Raw genomic sequence first — 16,346 nt, 5'->3', positions numbered from 1 at the left:
GGTCACCTAGTCCAACCCCACCCCTACCCCTCTGAAGCAAGAGACCTTACAGGAGACAGGGACTGTGGGCTCTACCTCTCTAAAGGTTTTTTAAAAGATGCTGTACTTCTCAAGAATGGTTTTAATTGGTTTCTGGCACATTAGAGGGTTGACTAGATGACTCTTCTATTCTCTTCCAAATCCACAGTTCTATGACTCTATACACTGAACAAATTCATTGGAAAAGACCCTGATGTTGGGAAAGACTGATGGCAAAAAGAGAAGGGGATAGCAGATATTTACTTGGTTAAATAGTGTCATCGACGCAGTGGGCATGAGTTTGAGCGGACTCAAGGAGACAGTAGAGAATGGGGGAAGGGGGGGCTGGTGTGCTATGGTCCATGGTCACACAAAGAGTCAGACATGACTGCACAACAACACATATGGAACAAAATGCTGCAAACAATAACACTCCCAGATCCAAAAGACCGTAAAACTCAAGGGCACTTAGTCTTGCCAGGATTCAGTTGAAATCTGTTGTTCCCCATTCAGACATCCACAAACCTCAGGCTCCAAGACCGGATATCAACATCAGTGTGTAGTTTGTGAGGGGCAGAGATATATAATTGAGTTCCACCAGCATACTGATCATGCCTCACCTCAGAGTGACATGTACATGTTAGATAGGAGTGGAGAAAATTGGCTTCATGTACATGTTAGATAGGAGTGGAGAAAATATCAAACTCTCTTCAAGCGAAGGATACAAGGGCATCCAGTCTAGCATTGGCTTTGCCTTGCCCATTATAGTCTTTATTGATTGACAATTGCTTTCCAACTTTATCCCCTTGGCTTGACTCCTAGCTCTCCTCTTACAGCTCAGTTCAGACTCTCTTCAAAAACATACATGGATCATCTTCAAGCATAAATTATAGTCAAAAGAGTTATTTAGGTTCAAAGAAAGAACTAATCAATTAATGATCTTCCCCTAGCTTTGAGCAACTACTTTCTAAAAGTTAGCTATATGATATTAGATGCTGCTGTCTGGGGACAGCATTTAAGAAGTTTCAAATTATTTTGGATGGTGAAGCAATGAAGGTTAAAAACCTTCTTTTAAAAGCCTCATGAAATTGAACAATTAATAAACTGTACAACTTTTCCCAGCTTGGTGGCCTCCCTCCCACTTTCAATCCCAAACAAACAGGGATAAAACCAGATTGATGAAACTGACCTGAAGAAATGAAATACATGTTTTTCAAAATATAGAAGGACCCCAGGGACCCAGCTGTGCTGAGTTTAGCTTCTGAAGCTGAATTGAAAAACCACAATGATAGTTTAAAAGGCTGGAATAATTGCATAGGTATAAAATATGTTTTCTTCAGTTTGGTTGACAAATCCAATCAAACCAGCATATTTGTATATAATATCCACACACATATAAAATTGTCTATGGCTTATATCATCAAAACGTTCTTTCCAAGTCTAAACTTTCTAATTTCTTGGAAATTATTGTTTCTATTCTATTTTCTGGAACAAGAAAAATAAATTGTATATTGATTGATGTCTATTTTGTACCTTCAATTTTCAGACTTTTGTCAGAAACAACCTTAATATCTAAATACAATAGAAATTAAAATCCAGTTCATACTTTGGTTAATTCATCCTCAGCCTCACTTATCTCCATTTGGTCAATCATCATAGCAGAGCTTGTTTTCTCAATACTTTCTAGGAACAGTAAAATACCAAAAAGCAAAACAATTAGGATCTGGATATTAACATTAATTCCTTGTGCAGGATCTACTACTCTTTGTGCCAAACAAATCTTCAAAACTGATTTAACATCAATACAATGGCATTTTTTAAAGATACATAATAACATTTAATACTAAGGTGTATAAAAATGTTTACGTATGTATAACACGAACTGAAATGAATGGATTACTGATGAATTTCTCAGTTCTGTCTGTTCACTATTTTTTTACTGACTATGTATCCAGTTCCCAAGAATTGTTTAATCCCAAAATTTCTCTGTTTGATTCCTGAATTTCATCACGGTCACAACTTTCAAATTAGCTACAATTCTTCTCATTCCACCACATTACTATCATGACTATTATTTAGCAACTTATCAAACTGACAGCCAGTTTGGTGTAGAGCAGGGGTGTCAAACTGGCAGCCCACAGGCCGGATGTGTCATGTGCAGGCCACGCCCACCCCAGCTCCACGAAGGAAAAAACATCGCGAAATGTCACGTAACGGCAACGTGAGGTCGCAGGTTTGACACCCGTGGTGTAGAGGTTAAGGCATCAGGCTGGAAACCAGAAAACTTTTAAGTTCTAGTCCTGCCTTAGGCATGAAAGCTGGTTGGCTGATTTTTGGCCAATCACCAGGAAACTGAGAGTTCTAGCCCCATCTTGGGCATGAAAGTCCATTAGGTGACTTTGGGCCAGTCACTCTCTTTCAGCCCAACTTAATTAATTTCGTGTCACAACCAATGGATGAACATTTTATTGATTTGAAAAAAATGGATCCTGCACTTGCAGGAAAAACATTAGAGAGAAAAACAAATAACTTCTTATCACTGCATGTGAACTAAATCAATAAACCAAAACTATATCAACATCTTTTAATACCAATGTGCATGTTTACATTAGTAATCCAGAAACAGAAAAAAAGCATATGAGCTAAAATAAAATATGTGCAAAAATGGAAAAACAAATCAATAATTTTAAACTTAAAAAACCTTTTCTTCCAATGCAGAGAGAATGTGAATAAGTAGTTTAGAAGCACCCAACTTTCATACCCTGAGACATTCGCCATGCTTAATTATACCATCTCCACACATATCATGTGCAAAATTCTGGTCCTGAAACTTATAATTTGTAGTTCTGTAAAGGACTTTGATGGTAAGAATCATTGACTCAGCATTTTGCCAAACTTGTTGAAATTGTCTGAGATAAGACTTTGTATTAATGTCAAAGTTTTACATAGTGATCTAGGTGGCAGCTTTACAGTAACAGAACTGTTGCAAAAACTTACAATTGCATATAAATTGTTAACAAATCCTGTTGTAAGGAGAAGGACCAGACACAATGAATTAAAAAGAGCCTTGGTAGTACAGTGGTTTAATGCACCCTGTAATTAACACAGCTGCCTGCAATTTCTGCAGGTTCGAATCTTACCAGGCTCAAGGTTGACTCAGCCTTCCATCCTTTCTAAGGTAGGTTAAATGAGGACCCAGTTTGTGGGGGCAATAAACTGACTTTGTATAAATATACAAAATATACAAAAGTATGAAGGCTATTGCTTAACGCATTGTAAGCCGCCCTGAGTCTCCGGAGAAGGGCGGCATATAAATCAAAAAAATAAAATAAAAATGAATGCTGCAAACTTGGGCTACTGTAGCTGGGCTGTATCTGCAACCATATGTGGTGGTAACAAATTATAATGTTCTGGAACTCTATGCTGCCATCCAGGGATGACCTGGATTTTTGCAACCCTCATGTGGCAGTTTTGGCAAAGCAAGAGCTTTGTGTTTTGGCCATCTCATTTTAGGCCTGGTGTGGATAAACATTGAACTCCAACATCAGATTTTTATTTATGGATTTACCTTTGGGCTCCTCAATTGCTATGTTCTGTTCTGCTGACTCATAAGTTTTCAATACTACCAATGAAGCCCTAGAAGCCTCTTTTAGAACCTTTTCAAATAAACAAGCAAAAAAATCATTAGCCATTTTTTTTTCTCTTTGTAAAACACTGGTAAATTTTGGAAGACAGTTTTGTAAAATATCAACACTGAATAAGTATATAATACTTTAAGAACTCAACAAGAATCTAGTGAAAGAACATTATTAACACTTTTTGAAACAATGGCTGGGTTCCTACTTTGGACTGAGCAATAGCTGGTTAAGCCTAGTTTGCTGGGTGAGTACAATTTATTTATTAATGTATTGGATTTATCCTTCCTTTCTGTCAATTTGATAAACAATTGTTATTTATAAATCCTAATGACTGGATTCACACATAATGTATTGTCACGGGTTGTTTTTTCTCCCAATGAAAACTAACCGTATGCAACCAATTGATCAGATGCCTTCAGCTCTCTTGATTCAGAAAAGGACAAGGACTCACAAATTTGGGGTGGGGATGTAAAAGATAAGCACAAACAAAGTGGGAATGGAATACACGTACATATATTCTTGTGAGCCACATGTTTGTTTATTAAATTTATAAGGCCATTCGATTCCTTCATGACTCCTGATGGCATATAGTATGCAAACTATTTAAAACATTTATGCCCTTTCCTGGATAGTGAAGTTCTTCACTTGATCATTCATGCCTTGGTCATCTCCCATCTGGACTATTGCAATGTGCTCTACTCTTGAAAAGTATCCAGAACCTTCAACTACTACAAAATGTGGCCTCGTGAGAAAACTTGGGAGCCCAAAGAATTATGCACTTAACACCTGTACTGCGTGAGCTGCATTGGGTGCTGGTCTGCTTCCAGATCCAATTCAAGGTGCTGTTTATGACTTTTGAATCCCTATATGGCATGGGGATTTAATGCTACAGAACTGTCTTTATCCTGTCACATCAGCCCGTCCCACCCAGTCAGGCAGGGAAGGTATTCTGCAGATCCTGTCAGCCAAAGAATTCCGACTGGCAAGAGTCCAGGAAGAAAGCCTTCTCTGATGTTGCCCCCCCACCCGCCCTCCCCGTGAGGCCGGCCTCTATCTTTGGCTTTCCATAAAGGCACAAAAACATGCTCTATGCCCTTGTTTGGGGTGGACAGATGAGCATGCAGCCATGGAAATGGTTGACAACTTGAAAGTCCTCGCCACCCACCGAGGTGGCTCAGTGGTTACAGTGCAGTACTGCAGGCTACTTCAGCTGACTGCTAGTTGCAGTTTGGCAGTTCAAATCTCGCCGGCTCAAGATTGACTCAGCCTTCCATCCTTCCGAGGTGGGTAAAATGAGGACCCGGATTGTTGGGGGCAAGATGCTGACTCTGTAAACTGCTTAGAGAGGGCTGTAAAAGCATTATGAAGTGATATATAAGCCTAAGTGCTATTGCTATTTTAATCATTTAAAAAAAAAAATTCCTGCCTCTTTTAAATTTTACACAGTTTTTATGCTTTTGATATTTTATTGTATTGTATCACCCCTCTGTGTGAGAGATGGGCAGCTCTTAAATATGACAAATAAATAAAAACAAAACAGTACAAAAGAGAAAATGTCCAAAGAAAAATCAGACAAGATGTAACCGACCATTCATCACACAAGGAATCTCCCCACCCACTCTAGCACAAGGCCTAGGGGAAGAACCAAGTTTTGTCATTTAAATAAGGGGAGGATGGAGCACATATGGATATCTGAGGGAAGGCAGTTTCATTGGTCAGGAGCTACATATAACAGACAAAACGTAGTTCCTGGGTCCCACCAGGAAACACTGTTGAACAGATGAGACCCAGAGAATGCTGACTCTGTCTGATCCTACCTGATAGATAGAAACCACAGAAGATAAATAATCTCTCAGCAAACCAGGCTCTAAGACTAGATATTTTTATCCAGCCTTAGAGCCTGGTTCGCTGAGAGATTGATGACATATAATTAATTAATATTATAAAGACTTTTATTTATTTGTTTAATTATTTATTTATGTTTTTATTTATTTGTATATCACCTGTTTATTATTTTTACAAATAACCCAAGGGAACATATTTAATACACTTTCGTCCTCCTATTTTCCGTACAACAACCCTGTGAGGTAAGTTAGGCTGAGAGAGACAGTGATTGGCTCAAGGTCACCCAGCTGGCTTTATGATTACGACAGGAGTTGAATTCACAAACTCCTGCTTTCTAGCCTGGTGATTTAACCAGTAGACCAAACTGGATGATTACCAGCACCTTGAATTGTAAAGCGGCAGCAGCATGGAGAGGGCTTTGCAATAGTCTAGGTACAAGATGACCAAAGCATGAGTAATTCTCCTAACAGCCTATTAATCCAGGACTGAATCATTAGATGAATTTGTGAATTCTTTTTGGCCACAATTGCCATCTACCTCCTTGACCAAGAGCTGTAAATCCAAGAAACCGTTCCAGTTACACACCAATCCTGAAGTGGGACTAAAGAGTAACATTCCTAAACCTGGATAATTCAAATAACCAGACATTCATCTTGTCACTGAACCATTAGAAAAAAACTATTTTCAATATATGAATACCAACTAAAACAAAAAAAGCTGCTTTAGGCAGTGGAATTAAAACAGAGTTATTCTTACAAGGCACGATAGAAAACAGAGATTTAATCTGTGAAGTTCTCCTCTGCAAACTTTACTGAAAATTATGGCAGCACTTGTACAAATAAATAGAGGCCTTCCCCCCCCAATCAACAGTTTATGGAAGTATTTGGATGAGGAAGGACATAAATGGATTTTTTTTTATTTTAGGCCAACCTTAGTATCAATTGTTAAAGTCTATTTGGTCTGGTCAAACATAGCACACAGTACTTAGAAGCACAATTTCAGTTTACCATTCCATGCCAGGTTTTACTTACATGTATTTGATTCAAGGAAGAGTCTTCCATAGTGACTGGATGTAGAGTTTCAATCGCAATTTCATTTTCATGGAAGGCTTTAATTGCCTCTTCAATCAATGCATCCAGAGATAGGACCTGGATATTAAAAACTGACACAGAGACAACAAAGTTGTAATGGGCTTATATTTTATGCCATCATAAAATGATGATAAAAGAGCCATGAAATAGATAAGGAAAAAAAAACACTTTGTGGATTTGCGAAAACCCCAGGATCAAAATGCTTATGGCACATGATATAAGGAGCTTAATATGGATCCTTTCCTCCTAAGATTTAGGAATTTGAAGACACGTTCAAAGTTAGTTGCTGGGCAAGGTAGCACATCTCCTTTCAGAGTGACTTCACTGATCCATCCAATTGTTTGCTAGTGCCATTTTAAATTACCCCCAAAGGTATTGAACTTCATTGGAATATATATAAATAAATACTGAGATTATTTGTTCTGCTAGCTTTTGTTATGTTTAATTGACAGTACTGTTTTCTAAACAGGATTGTACCTAAGAAGTCACAAATAGTCATTGGCATTTTTTAGTATGATTGCAGTCTTGAGGGGCAAGGGGTCATTTAGGTCATCAAGTCCAATTCTCCTGCCCAGACTAGGATTGAAATATTCTCAGCACATAATTAATTTCTGGTTATCTGCACTACTAATTCCATTGTTAAGATGTTTCTTGCTTTTTTAAATGTAACATTAAATCAGAACCTATCTTCTTTAGCTTTTAAATCCAGTGCTCTGTATCCTATAAAATGGAACTATAAAGAGCAGGTCTTAGTTAAACAAACTCAAATAAAAGTAGAACAACTACTTCCTGTCTATTCAATGACCTCCAAGATGGGTGTCAAAACCCCAAAATGATAGTCAATAGATAGCAATGAAGGTTCTGTCCTTTTCAATATGCATTTGCTGATTTTAACCCTCCCCTGAACCATTTATAAATTCTTCTGGTGCAGCCTAAAATGGCATTTTTGTAGCAACATTACATTGCTGATTCTACTAACAGCTTCTATATCTAGACATTTGTAACAAATATTAACAATTCTATGTGTGTGTCTGTGTGAACAAGTATACAGTATGCATATGCATTACCCACACTCTCTCATATGCAAGCCTGTAAGATATCGCTGGTTTCTTAAAACTGCACCTGTTTCTTTTAAACTGCGTTATCCTCAGCCATTTGTCTAATCCCGTGATGGCGAACCTATGGCACACGTGCCACAAGTGGCACGCAGAGCCATATCTGTGGGCACGCAAGCACTGCCGTAGCTCAGCTGATTTTCGGGCCTTCTGGGCCCACTGGAAGTCGGGAAATGGGCTGTTTCTGGCCTCTGGAGGGCCTCTGGGAGGGTGGGGAAGGCTGTTTTCACCCTCCCCAGGCTCCTAGAAAGCCTCTGGAGCCTGGGGAGGGCAAAAAACCAGCCTACCAGACCCACCGTGCCATTGCGTAGCAAAAGCATGGGGCGGTCTCGCGCAGGGCGCATTGAATTATGTATGTGGGCACGCATGCACATGACCCCCCTGCTCCCCCCGCTTTTGGCACACGACGGCAAAAAGGTTAGCCATCACTGGTCTAATCTAATAAATATTGTTTGAATTTTGTTTCTTTTGGAGAATAAGTTCTTTGATAAAGATTCCTTCCACATCTTCATCTAGGTTATTAGACAGAGGTGAGGAATGTGTTGCCCAGGATTGAACCTTGTAGCCACATGAGGCTCCAGAGCCGCAGGTTGCTGACCCTTGCCCTAGAATGTGGAGACTTAAACTCATCCAAAGTCAAGATATATTCCCTGACTATATTTCTGTGAACCTCAAGTTTCAATCCTGCTCTTTTATTTTACTGATCACTACCACTTGCCTGAAATGGTTTAGGGTTTCCTGCTTGGGCAGGGATTGGATTAGAAGACCTCCAAGGTCCCTTCCAACTCTGTTGTTTTTTTAAAACTGAGCCAAAGTAAAGTTAAACAGCTGTCTTTCCCTGATTGCTTTGAGCATTTTGCCATCTTCATTCAGTAGTTGGCGTACTGTTTATTTTTTCTTTTATTTTCCTCCCATGGACTCTACTTATTATAGCTATTTATTAAAATTTAAGGTTTAAATCTAAGGCAGATCTCCAATTTTTATTTATTTATTTAATAGATGTATATGGCCACCCATCTCTCACAAAATGACTCTGGGTAGTGTAGAATAGAAAGTACTATTAAGCACATTACAAATATAATTAAAACCAATTAATCACTGTCAGCTTCCCTTGAAATCATTATATGGAGTATTGCATGGTTGCATTCCCCAGTGTTGCAGTAAACTATGCTTTTTCTATTACAGGTAGTCCTCAAGTGACGACCACAATTGAGCCCAAAAATTATGTTGCTATAAGTGAAATATTGTTAAATGAGTTTGCCCTATTTTACGACTTTTCTTGCCACAGTTGTTAAGTGAATCATTGCATTTGTTAATAACATGGTTGTTAAGTGAATCTGGATTCCCTGTTGACTTTGCTAGTCAGGTAGTCGCACAAGCTGATCACATGACCCCGGGACACTGCAACTGTCATAAATATGAACCACTTGCCAAGCATCTGAATTTTGATCATTTGACCAAGAAGATGCTGCAATGTTTATGTGGAAAAACTATCATGTCACTTTTTTTCAGTGCCGTTGTAACTTTGAACGGTCATTAAATGAACTGTTGTAAGTCAAAGACTACCTGTACTCTTCTCTAATGGTATTACCAAGTTAAGGGCAGAAGGTCACCTTGTGCTTCTTTCTTTGAAGGAGAAAATAGTGAATATTGTATGTCTTGAATTTCCCGGAAGGATCCTATTTAGCAGACTTTGTCTGTACATGTGTTAAGATATTGGACAATCCCCCCATCAACATTAGCATTTCACAATTCTTGGAAATATCTGTAATCTGTTTCTGAAAAGCATCACCTGCTCTATTCAGGCAACTCCTGTAGTTTTCTTTATTCATTTCACCACTTACATTTAACCCAAACACTCTCAATAGCACTGTCAAATTCAATTGGCAACCCATTGCTTTGATTAATGTTGTCTTCTTTTTCTTTTTATATTTTCTCCTTTAACTGCTACATTCTAATCACTATCACATTCCTCTTTATCCCTAGTACATTTCAATATGATGAGCCTGCAGGGATAGGAAAAAATGATACTGGAAAAGAAAGAAAAGGGGGAATGTGTCTGAAAAAGTGGGTATCAAGTGTGAGAATGGAGTCCTCCTATATTCAGTTTTGATGTTGTCCCCCATAAACTGTTTTGAAGAAACACATTACTCAGAGGAAAGGGGGAAGCTTTCTGTCCCACAGAGAACATGAAGACATCAAGGGGAAAATAAATTCTAGGGAAAATAGAAATCCACCCTACCTTTTCCCAAGAAGTTTAAGCAGGTGGTTTTTCCACTATAGAGCTTTCCCAAAATGCAACCTTTCAAAGGAAATGGAGAAAATATAGATGGTGGTGGTTCCGGTTCTGGGGGATATACAAGTTCCATCAATCTATGAATCACATGACCCAATATTACATTATCAGGAGGTGGTTTATTTACTCTGATCTCTTCAGGAGGGTACCACTCCTCAACCATAGCCTGTAGTAAGAGAAATCACAAAATAAAATGGAACATTTTGAATCCATCCAGGCTGCTGGAAAAAGGAACCACATTGAAACACAATTCCATGGGAGCTTATTTAACAGTAAATTCCATTGAGCTGTATAAGATATTATCTGAACAAAGGAAAAGGCTGCAGAAAGTTATCTCATGCAAAATTCACAAGGCTTACAGCCATTAATAAAAATAGACCTTCTCCAACCTGGCGTTGTCCAGATATCCTGTTATCCAGACTCCTATTCCCGTAATTCCAAAGGCTGCGTAGACTGGTAATTCTGAAAATTATGTCCAAACAACACCTGTTGGGTTTCAATTATAAGAAATGCTAAGGAAGATCACGAGCCACTGTATTATGTATATTATGTGCAAAACGTGTGTCCATGGCTTAATTTTTTTAATCACCAATATGAGAATTAACAGGCTTCACTCGTGTAATAAATTTCACCTGCTCACTTAAACCCCATTTAACTTAGGTCTCACTAGGAATTCTATCTTAATGACATAAATTAAATTGCCTGACTTTCTTCCTGCTGTTATCATTAGCAAACTTGCTTTTGACTTCAGTGGTACTATAGGTGTATTATAATGTGATCAACACTTCCCAAACTCATGTTTTCCAGTTGCGTTTTGACCATTCTGACTGACAATTAAAGAAGCTGCAGTTCACCACATATGGAAGCTACTTGAAAACAAACCACATTGAAGGTTGTTCTTACTAGTATTAATAATAAAGGTCCATGTGATTTGTCATTAGTATCAATTGGCAACATGAACACCCTTTCCTTCTTCCCAATAGAAGGCTTGATTTTTCTTTTGTTTAAACTTTAACTTATTTTTGCTTCTGAACTTCAAAGATGACATAATTTGTTCTTCTCTTGGCTATTATCTTGGATCTCAATTTACTAGGATTGGTTTATATTGTTAATATGAAAATTTTATGAATAGGCTTGAAATCAGAGGAAGAACAAAGAAAGACGCAATTTCCCTGGATTCTCACTCTTGTTTTGCAGCAGAAAAGGGAACTGGTGAAATTCACTTTTTTTTTTTTTTTGCTTTTGCTTTATGAATGGCAGTATCCAACAATGGCTCAGGTACTGGATATATGCCCAGGCATTTTCATTCAAAATCTCAAAGCATGAAATATTTGTACTCAGTTGCATTAAACAATGAGAATGAATTATGTTTTCCCCAAACAAAATAAAATGCCCATTAATGTTTCAATTTCATTAGCAAAGGAAAATAGCTTTCTGAGCCAAGACTGTGTTTTGAGAAATGATATTACAAAAAAAAAAACCAAACCAACCCTAAGATATTTTGCAACCTGCATTATCAGATTTTCCCTGAGCATGGATATTGAGAAAAATAATGGCTTGCAGACTATATTTACTCTGCCAGCACAATTGAAATTTTTTGACAAAATAGGTTTTCTCTTGCTCCAAGATCCCATGTGCTTTTTTAAATCTCTGGCCAGGGAATTTGCCAAGCCTAATTTCTGAAGACATGTGGGAAGTGAAGAAACAGAAGATGGAAAGAATTGTGGAGAGGAAAGAAGACAGCCTCAATGGAGATATGCAAGCCTTTTTTGCCTAAGCAACAGCACCTGTATATCTCTGTCAAAGATATCTTCCTTATTTTCTATAAAACTCCAACGCATGAATACAAATCCAGGCACTAAACATGGTGTAACCAGATGTAAATGAGCCAAAAGTGGAATACACCAAACATTCTTGCCAAAGCAGGACGAATAATTAATCTGATGTTGAGCAGTAATCAATACAAACTTATACATTAATCAATTTGTCTCTGAGATACCCAAGTCTCTTTGTTGTTTGTACTTTGACAAACCACCTCTGGAAATTTTTAAAAAGGAGGGAGAAGAGTCTATTAACCTTAAGAATACGGAATATTTGTAATTCCTTCTGCTATTGTTTGGACATGACAGAGGCAATTATCTTAAAATGTGAAGAGGAAGAGTGAAAGCTGCCCTCAGTTTAGTGAAGACCAGAAAACAAAAACAAAGGACACACATAGCGGGTTAAAAAAAGTTTCTAAGAAAGAGTGCCATACAGGTAACTCAGAACTATAGGCATGTTATTTATTTCAGGTGGTTCTTGTTAAACTACCGCATTTGGGACCTGCTACTTGGTTGTAAAGTAAAGCAGTTGCTAAGTGAAACGTAATTTTACTATAGCTTTTCTTTGTTTTGCAGACTTAAAAAGGTCATAAATCCAAGGAGTGGTTGCCAAGTTATTTTTTCATCACTATTGTACTTGAACAGTTCCTAAACAATCAGTTCCTAAACAAAGACTACAGATAGTCCTTGATGTATGGCCAAAATTGAGCCCAACATTTCCACAGCTAAGCAAGGCAGTAGTTTTGAGTTGTGTCCCATTTTATGATCTTGCCATGGTTGTTGAATAAATCACTAAAGTTATTAAGTGAATCATGTGGTCATTAAGCAAATCTGGCTTCACTCATTGACTTTGCTTGTCAGACTTGGCTAGGAAGGTCACAAATCGTGACCACATGACCTCAGGATGCTACAGTTGTGATAAATACATGCCAGTTGCCAAACACCCAAATTTTGATCACGTGACCATGGGGACGCTGCAACAGTCATAAATGTGACAACATGTCAGAAGTCGCTTTTCTCAATGCCATTTTGAATGTCACTAAACAAATGCATGTAAGTCGAGGATTAACTGTATTTGTAATTCAATTTTATGGCCTCTCAGAGTTTCTTTGGATGAATGGAGGGAAGGAGGGATTGATGGATAAATAGCATCAGGAAATCTACAGTCTAAAGAACTGAAATTGCTGAAGGATACTAAGAACAATCACCACAGAAGTTCTGTTACATTTATTTAAAATAAAACAAAGTTTTACAGTAGCTCTTCAGTGAATGTAACAATATACCAACAGATAAAAAAGACAAAGTTATTCAACTCCTAGTTTGATTCAGTCTTCTCCAAGAAAAAAAAACCAACCATGTTCAACAAGACATTGCAAAGTGCAGGACCAAAATAACAATAATAAAATCATGTTCGGGAAATAGGTTTTTATTTTCAATTAGTTAAATCTCCAAGGCTACTACTGGATACTAATAGGTCTGGCAAAAATCTTTCAAAACTTGTAAAATACTGGTGCGGTGCTTGATGATTGGAAGACAGCAAATGTTTTTCCTCTCTTCAAACAACAGAAAATGAAAGATCAAATGCACAGCTAAAGATTGAGGATACTTGACTTGGTATTAGTACTTGTGAAAAAGATTTGGTCTAGTAATTACAAACTAAATGGTTGCAATTACAAAAAAAGCAGATGCAGTTTCAAGCAGCATCAACAAAAATACAGTTTCCAAAATCACAGGAAGTAGTAACTACAGATTACTCTGCATTGCTGTAATCCCACATCAAGTATTCTATTGAATTCTGGGCAGCACATAATTGCTTGCTGCATAAAACAAATTAAATCCAGTTGCAATATAAATTGTGTTGACTGATGTCACCAAACCACAGAATACATATATAGTATCTGACTTTTTGTTTAGTAACAGAACTAGTTAAATGAAAAAAAAAACAAAAAATATGTCTGGATGTTTCTTGTACATTTCCAAATAATTATTGAAGGAATAGATTTAAGTTTTGTGAGTCTGCTTAGCTCTAGGTCAATCTCTGATTCAGGAAAAACATAGTTGGCTGTTACATTCAAAATGGACAGATACATTTTTAATGTTCTCACCAATCTATAGCCTTGGTAGTACAGGGGTTTAAGGCACCCTGTTATTAAGCTGGTTATTAAGACCAGCTGCCTGCAATTACTGCAGGGTTCGAATCTCGCCAAGGCTCAAGGTTGACTCAGCCTTCCATCCTTTCTAAGGTAGGTAAATTGAGGACCCAGTTGTGGGGGCAATAAGCTGACTTTGTATAAAATATACAAAAGGATGAAGGCTATTGCTGAGCACATTGTAAGCCGCCCTGAGTCTTCGGAGAAGGGCGGCATATAAATCAAATTAAAAAAAAATAAATCTAACAGTAAAAACCAGTTGTAACTTTTTCTCACCATAAAGTAATACATTCAAACCACATTTGCTAGTTCGAATGTAAACAGAAATGATGCACTACTCTAACCAAGTTATGAAGTGGCTCCAGGTACACAATGGGAAAAAATCATGGATAAAGGGGAAGAACTTTTTATTTCTTACAACTCTTAGCTTGCATAATAAGAAACATGAATTATAGTTGAGCTCAAACAAACAACCCTAGATTTCATAAATTAGAAATAAGTGCATCTCCTTATCTGCTGCTCCAAACCAGCTATTAGCTTGGATGAAAATATTCTAGGTTCTATTAAGACACAATTTTCTACTTTTTTTCAGATCATGTAGAGTTTCTCAGTCTTGGAAACTTTAAGATGTGTGGACTTCAACTCCAAGAATTTTCCAGACAGCTAGTGAATTCTGGGAGTTGAAGTCCACACATCTTGTAGTTGCTAAGGTTGAGAAAAACTGAGATAATGAATGCCAAATAACAAACCAAGAGAAGGCATGAAGAGACAGGAAGAAGGGGAGGAGTATTCAGTGACATTGTTTAAGGTTTCATATATCTAAAAACACTCATCGATGTTGCAAAGCTGTTAAAAACAAACTGTGAGCATGTGATAGATTCGAAAACTCACTAAGTATCCTCTTGGTTAGGACTGGGAAAATAGTCAGGCTGATAAAGAATTGGAACAATGTCTCTTGAATAAAATTAAGCATTATGGAAGACGCATCCATACTTGTTCTTAGTTCAAGACTGAATGCACAACTGAAAATATAGCAAGCAGCACTTTTGGGCTATAAATATAGACAATAATATGGCAAAAATTCCCTCCTGCCCCTACCTAGAAGTTGTGGATGCTCCAAAACTGGAAGTTTTTAAAAAGAGATTGGACAACCATTTGTCTAAAATGGTGTAGGGATTCCTGCCTGAGAAGAAGGGTTGGACTAGAAGACCTCCAAGCAGGGATGAAATGCTCCCGGTTCGGACTGGATCGTGCGATCCGGTAGCGATTGTGGCAGGTGGTTCGGAGAACCGGTAGCAATGGCGGCGCAAAGCTCCGCCCACCCACCCAGTTATCGTTACTTCCTGGTTTTAACCAGGAAGTAATGTTTTTTACCTTCTGCGAATGCAGAGGGTCTGCCCGTGCATGTGACGCATGCACGTGGTGTGTGCCCTTCCAAACTGGTAAGTAAATTAAGTATCAGGTTTTTATCAGGTTCGCCTGATCCGCCAGTTGCGTCCCTTTCTGGATCAGGACGCCCTGCACACGGTCACTCATGCCCTCGTCACTTCCCAACTGGACTACTGCAATGCTCTCTACATGGGGCTCCCCTTGAAGAGCATCCGGAGGCTCCAGCTGGTCCAAAATGCGGCCGCGCGGGTGATTATGGGAGTGGCGGGGCACTCCCATGTAACTCCTCTCCTGCGTAAGCTGCATTGGCTCCCAGTGGTCTTCCGGGTGCGATTCAAGGTGTTGATTAACATCTTTAAAGCTCTCCATGGCTTAGGACCTGGGTACTTACAGGACCGCCTTCTGCTACCGACAGCCTCACACTGGCCAGTACGCTCCCACAGGGCAGGGCTCCTTGGGGTGCCGTCGGTCAGACAATGTCGACTGGCGACCCCCCGGGGGAGAGCCTTCTCAGTGGGGGCTCCTGCCCTCTGGAACGAACTGCCCCCGGAGATACGGAGGATCCCGGACTTGTACACCTTCCGCTGTGCCCTGAAGAATTTGTTATTCCAGCAAGCCAGGCTAGCCTAATTTTAACGGTTTTAAATTTTAAATTGGATTTTAATGGGAAATAAATAAATAAATAAATAAATAAATTAGATTTCACCCCTGCCTCCATAGTCCCTTCCAATTGTTATTCTGTTAAAATCAGCTTTTTAAAATGAATACCTATCACATGAACAGCCTATGCTTACATTTGCCAATGAGGGGCAGAAAGGCAGGATGGGTTGTGTACAATTTGCATATTTTAAGTGTACTAAGTGAATTTCATTGAAGATTATCCCAACATTTTCTGAATATATTTCACCCAGTATTATATTTACCTTATATTTACCAGTATTATATCAACAGCCTATGTCTATTAGACCTTTGATTTCAACTCTT

General features: G+C 38.4%; 1 protein-coding gene across 6 annotated transcripts in view; it reads right to left on the bottom strand.

Moving 5' to 3' along the window:
* SPEF2 (sperm flagellar and cilia associated 2) overlaps positions 1-16,346 on the bottom strand; it is a 116,379-nt gene that overhangs the window by 67,802 nt on the left and 32,231 nt on the right. For 5 of the 6 annotated variants that reach the window (XM_087888208.1, XM_087888212.1, XM_087888210.1 and 2 more), the window contains exons 11-14: positions 9,950-10,169; positions 6,533-6,663; positions 3,587-3,674; positions 1,625-1,701 (exon numbers count right to left, since the gene is read on the bottom strand). In XM_087888208.1, coding sequence (XP_087744334.1) covers positions 1,625-1,701; positions 3,587-3,674; positions 6,533-6,663; positions 9,950-10,169 — 516 coding nt within the window. The remainder of the gene's footprint in view (positions 1-1,624; positions 1,702-3,586; positions 3,675-6,532; positions 6,664-9,949; positions 10,170-16,346) is intronic. The other variant, XM_087888213.1, reaches the window with a different exon arrangement.

The sequence above is a fragment of the Pantherophis guttatus genome, chromosome 2 (genome assembly GCF_059756535.1).
Source record: "Pantherophis guttatus breed Tessera chromosome 2, ASM5975653v1, whole genome shotgun sequence".
NCBI lineage: Eukaryota > Metazoa > Chordata > Lepidosauria > Squamata > Colubridae > Pantherophis > Pantherophis guttatus.
The sequence above is the reverse complement of the archived record's forward strand: the minus strand, read 5'-3'. Positions and strand labels throughout refer to the sequence as shown.